The sequence below is a fragment of the Sapajus apella genome, unplaced genomic scaffold, assembly GCF_009761245.1.
Source record: "Sapajus apella isolate SASKATOON/1434 unplaced genomic scaffold, GSC_monkey_1.0 scaffold214, whole genome shotgun sequence".
NCBI classification, from domain to species: Eukaryota; Metazoa; Chordata; class Mammalia; order Primates; family Cebidae; genus Sapajus; species Sapajus apella.
Window position 1 is genome coordinate 12,314 of NW_022437154.1, and position 19,182 is coordinate 31,495.

The 19,182-nt window shown below is 51.0% G+C and overlaps 1 protein-coding gene across 2 annotated transcripts in view; it reads right to left on the bottom strand.

The window, feature by feature from the left end:
- Positions 1-374: 374 nt before the first annotated feature.
- Positions 375-19,182, bottom strand: part of TBC1D2B (TBC1 domain family member 2B) — a 76,172-nt gene continuing 57,364 nt past the window's right edge. For both annotated transcript variants that reach the window (XM_032270669.1, XM_032270670.1), the window contains exons 8-13: positions 18,948-19,141; positions 15,882-16,376; positions 12,236-12,353; positions 6,872-7,057; positions 5,539-5,660; positions 375-2,317 (exon numbers count right to left, since the gene is read on the bottom strand). In XM_032270669.1, the coding sequence (XP_032126560.1) occupies positions 2,122-2,317; positions 5,539-5,660; positions 6,872-7,057; positions 12,236-12,353; positions 15,882-16,376; positions 18,948-19,141 (1,311 nt within the window). In that variant the 3' untranslated portion in view covers positions 375-2,121. The remainder of the gene's footprint in view (positions 2,318-5,538; positions 5,661-6,871; positions 7,058-12,235; positions 12,354-15,881; positions 16,377-18,947; positions 19,142-19,182) is intronic.

The following is a 19,182-nucleotide window of genomic DNA, read 5'->3' on the forward strand; positions in this document are numbered from 1 at the left end:
ACTTCATTCCAGGGAGGAGAACCTCCAGGAAAGCGTCCCCAGTCCCTTTCCTCCAGGACATCTCCTGCTCTCGCACACGCACTGCCTGGCAGTGCTGTCAACAGCCTGGAAACACTAACATTGCACCTTGGGCTACAGCTACAACAGGCCTCCGGTCAGGCATGTCTCTCAGAGCAAAGCAGACAACACAAGCCTGTCCCTAAGGCAGCATCTTAGCCCCAGGACACAGCAGTATGCGCTGGCATGTTCCAGGGGCCATCGGCTTGGAAAGTAAAACCTGAGGGCAGCTGGAGCCGGCTTACAGGCTCTGCCCCATTCCTGCTGCTCCTCCTGAGCAGCCGCCCCCAGGCTGACAATTCCTGCTGCTCCTCCTGAGCAGCCGCCCCCAGGCTGACAATTCCTGCTGCTCCTCCTGAGCAGCCGCCCCCCAGGCTGACAGTTACCTCTGCACAATGGGCCAGGGGGTGGGGTTCCAACACTCAATTGGAGCAGATGCAACGCCCAGCTCACAGGACATACTCCTTCAGGAATCCGCTGTTCTCAAAGACAAAGACAATGACAAAACCCATTTCTGATGCCTGAAACAGGCAAAGGCTTTTGGCTAAACATGGAAGTCAGTCCCTCTACACAGAGAACAATTCCACTAAAGACATGGAGCCGAGGTTCTGTCTAGCATGCGGAAACGCCACCTTCGTGCGGCAGTGCTAGAGTCAACAGCAGAAAGTAACAGGAAAAAGGTGCTCCCTAAAACTGCCCTGCTTCGATTCCTAGTCCCACTGCATTCTGCCAACCAAGGGTGATTTCAGTTTTTTTCAGGTAATGTGAAACATTCCACGGAGATCGCTTCTCTCGTATTTTAATAAGACTGCCGGAAAATACCCTGTCACATCTGCATATCAGGGATGGTCTAGAGGGACTGAACAGAAGTAAGCTCCTTGCTCAAAACCTTCTCCAGCCTTCAGAAAGGCAGTCCTCCGAGTTCCCAGAAACTGCCAGAGGCAACAGTGACCCTGCGTCCTTGCAGAGAACAAGATGCTTCTAGGCAATGGTGGGGAGGGCTCACATCTGGGAGAGCTCCCCAAGCCTGGGCCCCAAGCGCAGGAGTTTCCCAGCCCCAGCGCTGGCAGCTGGCCTCCTGCAGAACGCAGTCAGGAGGAGCAGACACGGGAGCACTGGCCATCCCCAAGGAGGCCAAGCTTTTCAGCTGTCCAAGAGCGTTCATACTGCAGCTGCACCACTGCCCTGCAAAGCACCCTCAAAAAGATTCATCCTTCCCCTCAACCAAGGCCAGCCCAGGGAGCCCAGGGGTGGGCCTGCTTTGCAATGTGATGGTCCACCATTTACCTGGAATTGCACCTCACCATACCTGGTGAATGTGAGTCAAGAGGGCATTCCACAGAACCTCACAGAGCCATGCCAGACACAGCAAGCTGGGGACAGAGCAGCCCAGCAATGTACAAACCCAGGCTGGCCGTGAGAAGTGAGGTGGGTGTCTGGATAGCCAGGGCAAAGGCTATTCTAGAAATGGGGCATGGCTGGCGGCTTAAAGCCACCGGCAGAAGGTTCACAGGCTTTCTACAGTGGCAGTTTCTGAACAAGGGATGTGCCTGCTTTTCCACAGCGGTTCATTTTCATACCAAACCTTATGCCTGAGGCAGCCACCCTCTGGCCTACAGGTGCCTGAAGCACAGTGGGCATCCTTCACAGCACTGCCATTCAAAACCACACACAACTGCCCACTGTGTGCAGGAGGGAGAACAAGGGGAGATGCCCAGCAAAGCAAGGTTTCAGAGGGTCAGGGCACCGCCAGGCTGACAGAGGCTCTTGCACACAGCACTGGTAAGCCCGACGTCCCGCCAGTAATCAGGCAGAAACATGACTGGGATACGTGTAACCAGAAGCCGTGGCGTGGAGATGGCTGTAAACAGATCGGACCTCCCAGCCCTGCCCCCATGCAGTGGGAGGTGAGGAAGTGCAGTCTGGCTTTGGACATCTGCCCAGCAGATTCCCAGAGGCCACACACATTACATTCTGGCTTTTAAGCGCGTTTTCGCCCTTTGGGCATACTTTGGTTTGAAGGCAGGAAGAACAGTGTCCAGGGACCCACTCAGATGGAGAAGGTCAGGTATCTTCCTCCTCATCGCTGACCAGCTCACCCTTGTCAGGGCTGGTGTCCCGCTCACGCAGGAAGTCCTCGCGGATGGCCTCCAGCTCGGTCAGCTCCAGCCGGACCTTCTCCAAGTGGTAGGCACGTCGGTTCCGGATCTGGCGTAGGGGGAAGGGGTTCAGGTCCCCAAAGGAGATACCGATCAGCTTCCTGGCAGGGCGCAGGACAGAAACAAGAGAATCAGTGGTGCCAGAGTGAGCGCTCACACACAGCCCTCACGGGCAGAGCCAGGCGGCCTGGGGTGGGGTGGAAAGAGCGCTGGCCATGCTGGGGGCTTGACGTAGGGGACTAGGCCCACCTTCTGCAGAGAGGCAACAAGGCACAGTGACCCTGCCAGGGCCCGCTCAGAACGACAGCCTGGACTCCAGCTCTGCCACGTGCTTGCTGTGTGACTAAAGTCGCCCCCTTTTCTGGCCTCAGATTCCTTATCTGCACACTGGGGATAACAGTAGTGCCACTCCCAGGGGTGGGATTACTAGAGTGCCCACATATAAGCGCTGAGAAGAGCACCCGGCCTTGCATGGTGACAGCAGATGCAGGTGTGTCTGCATCCTCGGGCAGACACAAGGCCTGGCACCGGGCATGAGTCCAGGCGTCTTTGTCCCAGGACTGAGTGACTGGGCATGAACACAGGCCCAGCAGTCCTGGCGACGACTGTCAGACCCAGTCAGCAATGTGACAAGTGTCCAGATGCAGTCCACAGAGAAATGTGCAGCACGTGGGTTTCACATTCTCCCCAGGTCAAGGTACCGATCCACAATCAAAACTTTAAGGTTGTGATCACTGGCTCCTACGCACTGGTCAGTGGCTTAGTAAAACAAAACCAAAAGCTGTCCTGAGGCCGGGCTGTCGATTTGTAGCACTAATGGGTCAGCCACGCCACGCTGGTCTCCGTGGGTCACAAGAAAAGCTGGATCCTCCAACACTGGGGCTGCCTTCTTCCCCTCTCTGGATTCTGCCAGGCCCCAGACGCTTTGCATCCAGCAACAGGGGTTGACTCGCTTTCCTGTCAACCACAGGCCCAACAGACTCACCAGCCCCAGGAAAAGCTGTGATGAAACAGAAATGTCCCAAAGGACTTCCTCCCTGTCCCCTTCACAGCAGGCCATTTGCTCCCGCTGCTGTTGGCTGCCTGGGCTCCTTTACATAAGCTCGTAGCCTTTTATGTTTTAAAACACATGCTTAACTCTCAGCCAGAGGCTTCTCCTGCAGGGAGGTCAAAGGTCAGAAAGGCCAGCTTTATTTAAATTCCGAATTCCCCAGCATGTGTTCTAGAACACGGGAGCACCAGAGAACAGGGGAGGCCTGAGCACAGGGGTCCCTGCATGGGGAGTTCCCAGGTTCCACCTCCTGCCTGGCTCCGAGGACCAGGCTGCCAGCCCCACCAGACAGAAGGCGGCTCCATGTGAACGGGGTGCAGGGCCCCCGCCACCAGCCCGTTCTCCCCCACAGCTGTCAGCCCACAGCCCTCACAAACCCCAAACCTACGGCATTCAGCCCTCCTGTGCTGCAGAACGCGAGCCCCAAGTATAATTCCTCATTTGCTCCTCAGTTGACAGAGGCCCCTCGCCCCAGGCTGGCACCCGGGAAACCAGACCCCGCCTCTGCCTCAGGCCTGGAAGATTCTGCTGGAGGATGAGAAGGTGCCCCATGGTCAGCTAAATTTAGGAGATGATGTCCAGCACCTTAAAAGGCTCCCAGAAGTCCTGCTGCAGAGCCCAGTTCAATCCTGTTAGCCCCCGTCTCTTGAATGCAGTTCACTACACAACTCCCTCCCTCTGTGCGGCAGGACTGGCCTCCTTGCAAATACTAGCCTGGGGAGCTGATTAAAACACTGAGGCTCCAGCCCAGAGACGGGTCCAGGGCTCCTGCAGTCTCGATAACATCGGGGAGCCTGCCGCCATGGCCTGGCACTCCTTAAAGCACCTGTTAGTCTAGCAACCCTGCCTTCTAAAGCAAGCTGCACGGGACATGGTACCACGAGCTGGTCACAAGGCGGCGCTGCAGGACCACACAAGGCCCAGCAGTGTGGGAGGGGCCCGGTCAGCCTGCTGTGCCAGGAACAGTTGGGGCGCTCGCCAGAGCCCCCACCCACCCGCCTCCACACCTCCTGGCAGAGCCTGTGACCCAGCACAGAACTGTGGGCAGCGGTGCTCTGAACACAGCCCTAGCTGTTGGCATGGGCAAGCTCACTCTGTCACTCTCAGCAATCTTGACCCAAAGTGAGATGAACAGAAACTCTCCAGGCTCACCCCAAAACTCAGAATCAAACTTTCCCTAGCAAATATGATTCCGATAACCTTTCTCATTTGCCAGAAATCAGGGCACTGTTGTTGGTGCTATTAGTAAGCCTGAAACTATTACAAACCCACTCCCCAATAAAAGATCCTAAAAATTGTGACAACCTCCAGGAAGCCTGGCATGGCCTCAGCCAGCCCCCTCAGCTCCCAGTGTCCAACTCAGCTGCCAGGGCCAGAGCAGCCAACAGCTGTGGTCCAGGGGACATATGGATGAGGGTGGCCCAGAACAGGCAATGACCGTGTGGCCAGGGAGGGTTCCTGAACACTTGGCTGCCCAGGCCAGAAACCCAGGGGTCTTCCAAGTCAAGTTCCTCCCTCCCTCTCTTCAATCTGCCCCTCTTCTCCATCTGTGGGACCACCTCCGTCCCTAGAGCCCTCTAACAGCCACCAGTCCTGCCCCAATCTGACCTGTGCGTCTCCTGCCTAACCCTGCAGTGACTTCCCAGAACTCTGAGGATGCAGCCTCAAGTTCTAAGTGAAATCTGTAAGCGCCCTGACAGCCCAGCTCTGCTACGGCCCAGCCACATCGGCGCCAGCCGGGCTCAGCCGCCACCACGCTTCCCCAAATACACGTGCCCCACAGCTCCGCGCTGCTCCTGAAGGACACCTGTCCCCAGACTGTCTCCTCACTGCCCTTGCCCAATTTACTCAGCCTTTCTCCGGCCTGGGCACCCTCTACCACAGCACTGATCAAATGACGTACAACAGAGTCCCCAGCAAGGGATTCCAGGACAGGTCTTTTTCTCCACCCGTCATCAGTGCCCGGCACAGGTCCTGCCACGCAGTAGGCACTCAGTAAATGTTTTCCAGACAAATGAAACGATTGCTGTTGGTTGTGGGGATTTATGTTTGTAGGATAAAGGACAGAAGCCTCATCTAAATTCCTCCCTCGTAAGGCTACTTGGGGCTCACACCACTTGCTCTTTCTTTTCCCTGGAAAGCAATGCCCTCTCCCACACTATACACCTGGGATGGCTCTGAGTTTGAAGACAGCAAGGACGGACTGCTCTCAAGGAGGCAGGGGCCAGGCTTCCTGCTCTCCTTGACATCTGAGACCTCCCCAGGACTCACCTAGCATCGAGGACGGTGCGAGTGAAGGAGCGGAGATATTTGAATATGGACATCGAATCCTGCAGTTTCAAGATCTCCTCTTCCTTGTACTTAAAAAGTGCCAGGGCAAAACGGAAAATAACCTGTGGGATGAACAGGGACATCTATTAGTGGAAAAACCTATGGGTCCAAGCACAAGGCTGGACTCCAGAGCAGTGCTGGCCCCCCTGGGGACTTGGGGACATGACTTGCACAGTCCCCGCCCTGGGGACAGACACTTGGTCCAAGGGGCAATTTTCGCTGGCTAGGCCAAGACTCCTTTATGACAGGAAAACAAACTCTGGTGGTTTTCAACAACACATCAGCCCAAACCAAAAATCTCCTTATGGAGATGTCTGTGGAATCCTTTCATTCTCAGCTAGCATTTCTAATCAATAAAGCATAACGAACAAATGTAAGAAATCATTTTAAAATAAAACCAAAACCAAGCTTTTCTGATTCTGAAACTCTTAGAAAGTCCCACCTACAGAGGCAGTTTCCATCCCAACTAGTGAGCTTCTGAAGATGGGAGAGGTTGGTTTTTTTTAATTGATTTGTGTTTGGTGCATGTTAGAGGTTAGAGGAAATGGACTCCTGGGAGTCTCGCGAGTTCACGCAGCTTTGGAACAAACTGCTTCCCCATATCTAAGGGCCTGCGCCAGCCTGTGCTTTCTCTTATTTTGTTTGCTTTCCAGCCCAGGATAGACTTCAACTCCTGGTCTCGGATGATCCTCCCGCCTCAGGCTTCCAAGTAGCTGAGACAACTGGCACAGGCCACCGTGCCCGGCTAAGATATATAATAAATGGAGAAAAGTAACTAGAAGACAAGGGGGGCCTCCGGTTCATTACATACCCCTGTTTATATGATGAGAGTTTAATATGTAAATATGTTCCTTAGTCAAAAACCAATTCTTAAACAGTATACAACAGAGCGGGTGGGAGGGTCATGGGCAGTCAGGCTCTGAAGCTCGTGCCCCTGGTCCCCTGCTGATTAGCTCTCTAGACCTCCATCTCCTCCTCCATACGATGGGCAGCACCACCAGCCGTCTGACAGATGGTGAGACTCTGGCTCAAACCACAAGCCACAGCTCCCAGCGCCTACCACGGGGCTTGGTGCGGGTTGACTGTTTCTGAAAAATGAACCAATGACTACAGTTTCCTGATACCCTGGACCCAGCTCTAGTGCATGCTGTGCTGAAATCCCCTGGGCACTGTGGTAACCCTCACAAGGTGAGCCCGCCACTCTACCGCCACCAACGCTGCCAATAGTCGTCAAGCGTGTGTATCTAAAACTAGCTGAGCTAAAAGAACTCACCTTTGGTCCCTCATAAAGGAAAGAGTCCCATATTTTAAAGAGGATGTCACTAACGACACTATCCACAAACACCACCAGAAACCAGTTGAAAGTGATGAGCGTGTAGTCAACTTTGTACTGTTCAAAGTGGGCATGCAACCGAGGCAGCTTCTCACTCATGAGGTCTCTGAACACCCGCTGGTCCACCTGGAGAGGGAACAAAGGGCAGAAGCATATGGGGCCTGCCAGGACACCGGGCAAGCCGATGAGCAGATGCACAACTGGACAGCCTGGGGGTGCGGCCCACGCGACAGCAGCACAGCTGTTCCAAACGTGCTCCAGGACCCATCGCAGAGCCAGACGCCACGTTCCAGCAGCGCTGACCTCGTGCACTGCACATACAAACTGAGTGTCTGCTCAACAGCACGCTCTCCACAGGGAATGGGAGTGGGGCATCTGGAACCTGGAACCAACTCCTGTACTCAAAACGCCTGGGAAATAGGTCGCTGCAAGGAGCAGGTGGGACAGTCGGCCTTGCCAGTCCTCACGTAGGTACAGGAGACGTTGACACAAAGGGCCACAAACTGGAATCCCGGGCAGATGGGAGTCAAGATGCTTCCTCTTGACCCAAAGAGGAAGCAGCTTCACCACGTCCATTCAACAAGCATTTGCTGGGCGGTACATGCAGTGGGAGGGTGAGGACTCTAGAGTCACATGGACCTGAGTCTGAATCTCAGCTCTACAACTTACTAGCTGGGTGGCCTTTAGCATATTATGCTCTAAACGGCTCGTGCTTCATCTGGAAACAGTTAATAACCTTTCTTTTACCCATCGCACGACAGAAGAGCAATACCTGGTTACTGCTGCTGTCAGGCACAGGGCCCGTGCTGGGCAGAGCGCTAAGGTTCAACCCTGACCTCAAAGAGTTAAAAGACGAGAGGGGAAAGCTGGACGCATGGGTCATTCCAACCACGGCCAGGCCTGGGTCACGACGTGTTCATACCGCTCTGTGGTGCCACGGACAGGTCCCGGCCAAGCCCCGAGGAGAAACCGCTCCTGTGGCCAGATCTCAGGCTTCCAGGCAAGAGGGCCAGGAGGTGAGGCGGCACAGCCTGGCGGAAGCAGGCCGCAGAGGCCCCGTGTCACACTGAGGAGTCAACACACCATCCTGTCAGCCAGCGGCTTTCGCAGCCTTTGTCTGTGACTCATAAAAACATTCATCTTCAGCCATCACCCAGTCCACACGAACCAGCGTGCACACGTATAAAACAGAAACCAATGTTTCACAAAACAATACTCAACCTCACACAGTAGACTACACTTTGATGCTTTTAATTCTAATCAATTGGATGCGATGGGGAAAAAAAAAAAACCTAGTACCAACCTAGTAAGCATCCATAGTGTGAAAAACAACCACAGTTGTCCCTTGCTGTATGTGGGGATTAGTTCCAGGACCACCCCCTGCAGCACACAGCACACTCAGGTCCTGCAGTTGACATCTTGGCCCTCCGTATAAGAGGGTTTCACACATCCTGTGAATACTGTATTCTCAATCTGTGTTTGGTTGAAAAAATCCACATGTAAGTAGACCACGCAGTTTAAACCCATGTTGTTCAAGGGTCAACTGTACGTATTTTCCCATACTTCATGCCCAGCCAGGAGCTGACTTTAAGGAGCTGTAAAGTGGCAAGGGAGATGGAGAGCTCACTGTAAGACCAGCTGATGATGACGTGATTCATTCCGCCTGGAGGATCCCACGAAAGACGTCCAAGAGGGAGGGGCGATCAGCTGGCCCTGACGTGGCAGAAGATCCTGGTACACATCTCTTCTTCCAACTAGGCGGCAGACTGTGTCTCACTCTTGAGGCTGCCTGGGTGCTTGGCGGAGGGCTGGTGTGGACCCGGCTGCCAGGGCACGCTCTGGCCTCTGTTCAAGCTCCCTCCCCCACTGAGCTCTGGAGGACATGGAATGACTGTGTCATTTATCTCTGTGTCCTTAGCGCCTCGTAAGGTCCTGGCACAGAACATGCACTCAAAGGATGGAATGAACGGAAAAGCTGACAAGCATGCAGACTGCAGGAGCAGTGCGCATGGGGCTCGGGCACTTGGTTCTGGCAGGAGGCAGTTTGACAGTGATTGGCAAAGCCCAGTGCTGGGGGCTGACAGCACACACAAAGCTACCCGCATTCTACCAGCAGCCTTACACAATGCCCATTGATAAACGGGAGGGTGATTAAACACATTCTAGCACCACCTGATGGAATATTAGGCCACCAAGCAGGATGGTGGCCTACAAAGTATAAAATGACATGGGAAAATGCTCATGCTATAACGTGAACCAGTCAGGATACACTGTGCTCTCAATTTGAATGCCTATATGAACCAGGGAAGAAGAGCAAAAGGAAAGAGATCAAAATGCTAACCATGGTTCTCTAGCTGGTAGGATAACAGGTAATTTTCATTTTCTTTTTTTTTAAATAAAGACGAGGTTTCACCATGTTGGTCAGGCTGGTCTTGAACTCCCGACCTCAGGTGATCCGCCCGCCTTGGCCTCCAAAGTGCTTGGATTACAGGCGTGAGCCACCACGCCCGGCCTTTCATTTTCTTCTTAACATCTTTCTACATTGCCTGACTTCTCTTTAGTGAGCATCTATTACTTGTACAGTCAGGGGGGAAAAGCCTCCTTAGAATTCACATTTATGTTTATATGACAAAGTGATGCAAATTTTATGTTAAATCCAGACATTTAAAATAGGTCTTCCCCTATACTGTGTTACCAACTTTTACTGAGTTTTTACAATGTTCTGAGCATTAAACTTTTTTAATGCATCATCTGAATTCAACCTCAAATAAGCTATGTGAGGGGAATACTTCTCTCATCTTACATATGGGAAACTAAGGCACAGAGATGTTAAATGATGTGACCAAGCTACACAGCTCATAGGGCGTAGGGCCTGGGCTGTGACCTGACCACATGTGACCCTCCGCCCAATTTCCTGACCGATATGCTTGACCACACCTCAGTGGAATTAAGAAAGAGCAATGCTTCATTTTTCTTATTCTGAAACACTGAGTCACTTGATATTTTATATTTGAATCTCTGAAAGCTATTAGCTTTCAAGTGCCCATGAATTCACAAAACGTCCTTTATTGACCCTCTAATCCCACCCGACTGACTACTGCCTCTTCCTGTTGCTGCTCATTTCCAACACACCAATGCAACTGAACAATACATTTCTGGGGTAATTAGCAGATAAAGTGATCACAGGGAGACCAAATGAGCTTCCCCTGGGATCCACTGATATCAGTGAAACTGGGGCAGAGACCTGAAGGGGGCAGCTGTGGCGAAAGGCACCCTCCGGGAAGGCCAGAGCTCCAACTCAGCCATCCTCCCGTGATGTTCTAGGAGGCAGTGGGCAGGGAGGGGCGAGCTTAGGCCCAGAGCTACGGAGGCCCGAGTTCAAACCCCAGCTCAGCCCATCAGGCAAGTTGCTTATTAATGTTTTCAACTCCCAGTTTTCTCCTAAGTCAAATGGGGACACTGGGCTCCACCATGCAGGGCTCTGTGCAGACGTGCAGAGCTCTGTGCAGACATACAGCTGCTGGCACCGGGCCAGGCTCAGTAGATGCCAATTCCCTTTCCCTGATCGCAGAGTAGCTCATGTAAGTTCAGATGTTCACTGTGTGGGGTGCCAGGAATACTAAGAGGAAGACAGGGCAGTGGCCCTCAGGTACCACTGACTCGCTGGAGGACACACAGGCACACAGGATGATCCGGTCCGGTGGCCACTGTCCCGGAGGCCTGCAGTGGAGCAGCGGGAACAGCAGCAGACCTGCCTTGGGGCAGGTGGCAGCACTAGAAATGGTGGTGACGGGGATACAGGAGAGGGAGGTAGGAATCCAGGACGGCTTGAGTCTCCAGCCTGGGGAGCTGGAGAGGTGAGGAGCACAGGCAGAGGCAATAATGACCACCTTTCCCCCAAAGACAGAAATGCAAATGCAAAGGACACCCGCTCAGGGTTCAGTCAGGAAAACGGAAGTCTCTCTAAATAGGTGTTGCTGAGGGAATGTCATCCAGGGGTTGGTCACACCAGTGACAGAAAAGCTGAGAAGCCAAACAGCTGATGGTGAGGCAGCTCAGAGTTTAGCAAGGGCAGAAAGCCACCCTGGCGGGAGAGATGAAGGGAGCAAGTGGGATCAGCAGCTGGCACGGAGGACCCACCAGACAGGAGCTGGGCACAGAGGAGACAAAGCCACCTTCAGAGGCAGTGCCTGCGATGGGCAGGGAAACCCCTTCAGCCCCTTCTGCCACCTCCAGTCTCCAGCCAGCGCCTCCTACTGGCCTGAGGGCCAGGCCTCACAACACCAGGTAGTGCAGGAGAAGGGCAAGGAGCGGCTGTGGGCAGGCAGGCCAGGCGGGGCCACAGACCTGGAGAAGAGATACGCGACAGAACGGGCACATGCGGGCACAGCTGTGGTTACGACGGAAGGTGCCTGAGGTGCCACATGCCAAGGGCCAGCCTATGGGGAAGCCAGTGCCAGCAGCAGGCCCAGCCCAGCCCAGGGGAGACACAAAGGGCCAAGGGTCTGGTCCAGGGTCAGGACTGTATCAAGCAAAGACAGAAACACTGGGCTCTCCCAGCCCATGTCACCCCTGGCATCAGACTCCAGGTGTGGAAGGCATGAAATGCGCCACTCAGAACCCCCGTGGGAGGTGACTGCAGGCCCTGCCGCTGCCCCTCTGGTGCATCACCGCATCGGTCCCCAGCTGCAGGGCATGAGTGCGGCGGCGGCACGAATGCAGCCCATCTTTGGAGGCGGGTGCCTGGCCGCCATCCTTGGTTTGACGGGGCCCCACTGGCCCCGCCCAGACATCCTCAGGACTGCTCAGTCGCCACTGCACAGGGTCTGGGACTCTCTTCCCCATCCTTCTTCCTTCCTGGGGCTGGAGCTTCTCTGTCCCTTGTCCTCCACAGCGGTTCCCCCCAGAAGTCTCTGGTTTGTCTCATCACACCCCAGCATCTGCTTCTTGAGAGCCTGAGCTAACACACCCGTCCCCAACCACGCCTAGATTATGACTCAGCCTGCCGGTGAGCCTGCATCTGGGGAAGAAGGCGCGGAACAATGAACACAGCGTTCGGCCTGCACGATGGGTCTGTCTGCTGGTTCCCAGGGGGCTGAATGAGCCCAACCCGGCCTTCAGTCACAAACAGCAGGCCATGACTGGGGCAAGTCTGAGACAAGCCCTGCCATCTTTAAGAATCAGTCTCTGAAGTCACAGACACAAAGCCCCCCCCACCGCACCCCAACCACAGGTTTAATTCAGGTCACATTTCAGCTGCAATTCTAAAATTGGCGACTGAAGCACAGAATTTTCAAAACTTACCTGTGATCCTAAAAGAGTCTTTGTGTAATAGTCTCGAGGCATGAAAACTTCCACTATGGTAACGAGACACCAGAAAGCGTCTTCTTGTTCCAGGTACAGGAGGGCCACTGCCACCAACCTACAAGCAAAGCGAGGACAAGATGAGCACCCAGGCACAGACTGCTGCCACCACAGTCTCCACAGACACCGTCTGCATTAAGCCACTTTCTCTCTCATGGCCAAAACCATTTCTAGTTCAACAATAAAGAATAATGAGGGCCTGGCTTAATGGCTCATGCCTATTATCCCAGCACTCTGGGAGGCCAAGGCAGGAAGACCACGTGAGGCCGGGAGTTCAAAAGCAGTCTGGGCAACATAGCAAGACCGCATTTCTAGAAAATGAAAACCAAAAATCAGCCAGGAGCTGTGAAGTACACCTGGTAAGTCCTAGCTACCCAGGAGGCTGAGGCCGGAGGATCACCTGAGCCTGGGAGGCAGAGGCTACAGTGAGGGATGATCACACCACTGCACTCCAGCCTGGCGATAGAACAAGGCCCTGCCTCATTAGAAAAAGAAAAAAAGAAAGAAAAAAGAGCAAGTGTTCCTTTGCAAATGAGGCATTTCCTAAAATTTGAGAAGCAAAGCTACCTTCCCCCACTTTCATTTGGTTTTTGTTCAAAGATGAAATTGTTTCCTAATGATCAACCAGCCTCATTTAAAAAAAAAAAAGTTTCATTATAATATTTTGCGAATGCAGCTGATTGAGTTCATCATTTGAGAAGAACTCAGTTGCTATGCTGTTCATAACAGAAACTGGGGTCAGCTATTTACATGCTGTCACTCAACAAGAGGGTACTCATCAGTAGCCCTGGTATGGCTCCAAGTGGGTATCTGGAGCAGCAGCATGGAAAGGAAGAAGTGAGAGAAAGGCCTCCCTCTTCTCAGCTGAAACCCAAAACCTCTGCCCATGACACGAAGCTTATGAGCAACACTCATGGGAAAACCCTTGAAGCCATTTCTTACCATTTTTTTCCTTAGATAAAACTATAATGGGCCAGGCGTGGTGGTTCATGCCTGTAATCTCAGCACTTTGGGAGGCCAAGGAGGGCAGATCATCTGAGGTCAGGAATTCAAGACCAGCCTGGCCAACATGGTGAAACCCTGTCTCTACTAAAAATACAAAAATTAGCTGGGCATGATGGCGTGTGCCTGTAATCCCAGCTACTCGGGAGGCTGAGGCAGGAGAATCGCCTGAACCTGGGAGGCAGAGGTTGCAGTGAGCTGAGATCGCGCCACTGCACTCCATTCCATCCTGGGCAACAGAGCAAGACTCCATCTCAAAAAAAAAAGAAATCCTATAATGAACTCATCTCAAATTAAATGGAAAATGAGTAAATAAGTCCTGGATAGGTGGGAAGGAGATGTCTCAAGTAGGCAGAGATGGGACACAAAGGAAAAAGGTGACCACTGGCAGAGGCAGACGAGAGAAAAACAGCACACACAGGCACAGACACCAAATCCACAGCACTCGATGGTGCCAGGAGACAGAGCAGAGCCTTTGAGGACATCACTGAAATCACCAATACTCCAGGTGACAGGCCCGAATCACAATCATCTAGACAACGCTACAGCTGTCCTACTAAAGTTCTGGGTGCTCAGAAGGCATGGACACATACAAACTATTTTGAAGAAAAAGTCCCATAAAATGGTTATAAAATGGTCACAATTAAGAGGTTTTAATGGTGACAGGGCCAGTGGAAGTGTAGAGAGAAAGTTTCAATTATCTGGAAGTGTCTTTTATGTAGGAAAAAATGGATTCCATGACGACGCCAGATAAATGGGCATTACCGTACCCCAAATGGGCACACTCAGGTCCTCACCAGGACCCTTAGTTACGGGGGTTTCCAGCTTCCAGGAATTCTCAGATTGAGTATCCAATGTGAATGGTGGATTTATGCAAAATAAAACTGTTTTACTAGGCAGGCTTTTTAAAATGGAGACTGTCTAGGAGCAGCGATAGTCCCTTTCACTTTCTGAGGGCACACAGAGGGCCCTATCCTCACCACCACAGAGACAATGACTTCCTGGAAACTGTTTGGTTTCAGGTTTTAACCAAATATCATTCCAGCTTAAACCCTTTCTTCCTGTAATACTCCATTTCAGACATAAATAGAAATGGAAGTCAATGCCTGGCATGGTGCAGGAGCAAAAGGGCCTGCGGGCAGCCAGGACAAAAGTCAGCACTGAGAACTCCAGCTCATGCACGGCTTACAGAATTCCTACGATACAATGCAGAGCTTTTTCATTCTTACTTTATCCGTATCTTTTTTTTTTTTTTTGAGACAGGGTCTCACTCTGTCGTCCAGGCTGGAGTGTAGTGGTGTGGCTCACTGCTGCCTCATCTCCTGGGGTCAAGCAATCCTCCCACCTCAGCCTCCCAAATAGCTGGGATTAGAGGCGCATGCCACCACACCCAGCTAATTTTTTGTTTTTGTTTTTTTGAGATGGAGTCTCACTCACTCTGTCATTCAGGCTGAAGAGTAGTGACTGCGATATTGGCTCAGTGCAACATCTGCCCACCAGGTTCAAGCGATTCTCCTATCTCAGCTCCCGAATAACTGGGATTACAGGCATGTGCCACCACATCTGGCCAATTTTTGTATTTTTAGTAGAGACAGAGGTCTCGCCATGTTGGCCAGGGTGGTCTTGAACTCCTGACTTAGGTGATCCACCTGCCTCAGCCTCCCAAAGTGTTGGGATCACAGGCGTGACCACCACACCCAGCCAATTTTTTGTATTTTTTTTTATAGAGACAGGGTTTTACTATGTTGCCCGGGCTGGTTTCAAACTCCTGGACTCAAGTGATACCCCCACCTTGGCCTCTCAAAGTGCTGGGATTACAGGTGTGAGCCACCAAACTCAACCTTTATCCATATTTCTAACAAGCTTGGTTACCTACTTTCATTACTCAGAGAGCGATATAAATGGACAACTGCAAGGACAGCAGTAAGCAGAAAGCGTGCCAGCCAGGTAAGAAGCAGACAGAGCCAAGTCCAGTGACGGGAGGAGCTTCGTGGGGAGCAGACCGCAGTCCTCCCAAGGCCTCATCCCATCCCTGCACAGCTCAGGAGGATGAGCCTGGATCACCAAGAAAGTGTGAGAGGCCTTTCGGCATCCTCTGCCTATGAAAGTAGGAAAGTATGCAAGATTAAAGATTCTAGTTTAAAAGGAAACCAGTTTAAGTTCATCAAGGGCTAAGTTTTAATTGGCTGAATAACTGTTTGGGGTGACTTCTTGATTCACAAAAAGATCCTGCAGACTGCATAAACAAGGGGTAACCACCAATTTCCACTCCATGTAGTTAAACTAGTAAAATCAAACTTCTGATCAAAACCCGAGTGTGATGAGAGCGAACAGAAAATATGAGACTTCTATAGTTTCAAATGAATTTATCTCTGTGTTCATACTTTCTGAAAGCATGTTTGTTTCTGTCAGTTCTTCTAGAAGTGGGGATATTTTGTCGTGAAAACGGACTTGCTGCAACTGCTTTTTTCTCTCAAAATATTGAGTTTTCTTGGCCAACCAGGAAGGGAGGGAGCTTCCAGGCAGCACGGGTGCCTAGAAGTTGCCTAATGGCAAATGGGAACACTTTATGCCGCACACCCACCTGTTTAGGCCTTGGCAGTACCCAATATCTGGATTCCGCCAGGAGAAGGCAAGGAGGACGTTGCGTAACTTCTGTATGCCTTCTGAGGTGGGGCAGGAGTAATGTTTGTTATTGGGCAGAGTTCGCAGCAAATCCAGCTCAATCTGCTTGGAGGCCGGGTTCTGTTTCTCCAGCGCCTTCTGCAGCAACGTCTGGAAGTGGCCAGGCCCAGTGTTGGCCTTGAACTTCCTGGTGTGACGGTCCACACACCACTTCCATACCTTGGAACGGTGCTCGTGGGGAATGCCCGCACGGATCAGGTTCTTTAATTCTGGGGAGCACATCATCTCCCTGTTCACTGTACTCGCAAAATAGTTTTCCCACTTGACCCCAGTGGAGACTTCCTGGTTTTCTGTCAGGTAGAGAGTCTTCAGGTCCAACGCACGGACCTTGGCAACCAACTTCTCTTCCTCATCATCCTCAGGTACAGTCCTGAACCCATAAATATCATATTCACTGTTGGTAAACACAAAAGGAAAAATTAAAATGACAAAGGTTTAGCAACAAAGACCAACGCAATAGAAATAGCCTAGAAGCCAATCCACGCACACATGGTACACTGCACTATGAGAAAGCATTTCAAAGCAGTAAGGAAATAATCGACTTCTGAGTATATAAAGCTAGGACAACTGGCTATCTATAACGAAAAATTAAATTAGATCTCTTCTTGTTACTATTTTCATATTTCAGTTTAAAACTGAAAATATGAAAAGCATGGAAGAAAATGCAGTCAACAGCACAAAAACAAGATTGATAAATTTGGCTACATTAATGTGTGTGTGTGTTTCTTTATCATATATATGCTACATATGTGTAACTTTATGCTTTAAAATATCATTTCAAAGGGTAAAAAAAGCAAGGAAGAATGTATTTATAAGCTATTAGGGATAAAGATGTTCACGTCCCAGGTCCTGGAACCTATGACTCTGTTACGTTACATGGTAATAGGAATGTTATTAATGGAGTGTTAATGCAGTTAAGACTACAGAATTTAAAACAAGAAGATTATCTGGGATATCTGGTATGCCTGAATACGAAGTCAGTCAGAAACCTCAGGCAGGAGAGATGGGACGCATGAGAGGGGCTGGACCTGATCTACTGCCCCGAAGATGGGAAAAGGGGCCACAGGCCAGAGAATGCAGGGGGTTCTAGAAGCCACCAACCACATCTGACAGCCAGCAAGGAAACAGGGACCAAGTCCCATGACCAACTGCAAGAAACCATATTCTGCCAACAACTGAAATGAACAAGGAAATTAACTGTCCCAGAACCTCCAGAAAGAAAAGCAGCCTCTAATTAAACCTGTATTTTAATCCAGTGAGACCCATGTTGGGCTACCGACCTACAGAACTATGAGGCAATAAATTTGTGTTGTTTTAAGCCATTATGTTAATGATAATTTGTTGTACCATTAAAAGAAAACTACAAAGGCCTTTCACACACTGCTGCTGAGTGTCAATTACTTTGGAACTCAGATGTAGCAGAGATAAAGGTATGTATTTTCTATATACCAGGAATTCCACTTCTAGCCTGCACCCTAGAGGAACTCTCTCATGTGGGCACAGGGCAATAGGGGCCATGACTGGTCCTTGCATCACTGTAAAAGGGAAAAATGGAAAGACCCCAAAGGTCCTCCATGAGGGGAAAGAATAAAGACTCTGCAGCAGATTCACACAATGATGTTCTATGAAACAGGTAAGCGTGCTTGGTCACGGCATCTGTAGGCCCGGCTACTTGGGAGGCTGATGTAGGAGAACTGCTTGAGCCCAGGAGGTTGAGGCCAGCCAGGGCAACAGAGTGAGACCCCATCTCTTAAAAAAGATAGCTCAGGGGCAACTTGTATCAACAGGGATCATTTCAGAAAATAATGTTGAAGGAAGTTAAGTTTCAAAATGACATGTATCTGGGATTGGTATGTGAAAAGGTATCATCAGTCAGGAATACACACTGAAGTGATTACAGGTAGAATGACGTGACATCTGACATTTGCTTTAAAATATTCCAGAAAAAAACTGTGGAGAGTCAGGAGGTAAGATGAAACAATATTGGCAAAACATTAATAATTGCTCAAGTTAGTTGCACACAGGGGGATATGTTACGTGATTCTGTCTACTTCTTTGTATGTTTTAAATTTTTCATAGGAAAAACTTGAAAATAAACCAATATACATGGTTATTCTACTTATACATAAAATCTGAACATACGACATAAATAGTAAGAGCACAGAACGCTTTTACACAAGAACACCACACAACACCTTCCGAAGTGCTCCAAGGGCTTGCAGGGGTTAACAGCCACCACGAGGAGCAAAGCCCAACGCCCAGCATACAGGTGGCGCTTCTGCACCTGGGAACCCAACTATCCAGGCTGAGGGCCTGTCCTCGCCACTCACACGCTGAGTGACTCTGGGCAAGTTCTATCACCTCCAAACCCAGCTTCCTCACTTGTAAAGTGAGCGTAAAAGCACCCACCTCACTGAGTATTAAGTAAAACCCTGCACATAAAACACTTGGCACAGTTCCTGGCACATGGCAGACCTCCACAACAGAGTTCAGAAACGATGGTGTCGGGCACTTCCTGAGCCTGTTTCTAACTGTCATCTGAGTAGCCCAAACAATGCAGGCCGGTGCTGTGTGTGCGCGTGCGTGCCTGCGTGCGTGCGTGCGTGTGTGTGTGTATAAGCTCAGTTCTTCATTTAGGGGCCCCCTATTGAGCCACCTGTGGGTAGGGCTATGTTTTAGGAGAAGGTTCCTATTCCTTGGAGATTGGCTCCTTCTAGAGAAAGGAAGGATCAGAAGGAAGGTTCTCTCACTTACATGAGAAATAGATCTTGCAATTAGAAGACTTGTGGTGAGTCCCAGCTCTATGACTTGATTTCTATGAGAGAATGAAGACATTATCTGTTCTGCTGACCTGACAGCATTTGTTGTGAGCACCAAATGAGACACACAGTTGTGTACTGCTCTCTGTGAGAAAGGGACTTCAGAAATGGGATGCACTATCCCCAACAGTCACTAGCACCTTTACCTGACAAGATGAGGTTTCACAAATGCTTGCTCTGGCTGTTCTTGGCTCTCAACCTGCAGTGCGTCCTCCAGCAACTGGGCTATGACCTCCCGGGTGGGCCCCTGGTCTTCTGAGCATACTGGTGTCTTCATTTCTTGGAGCAATATCAGGTATTTACTTTCTATCTGGCAGAGCTTGGCTTCCAGGCTAGAATACTGCAGAGAATGTGGTGGTTATCTCAATCAAGACAGAGAAA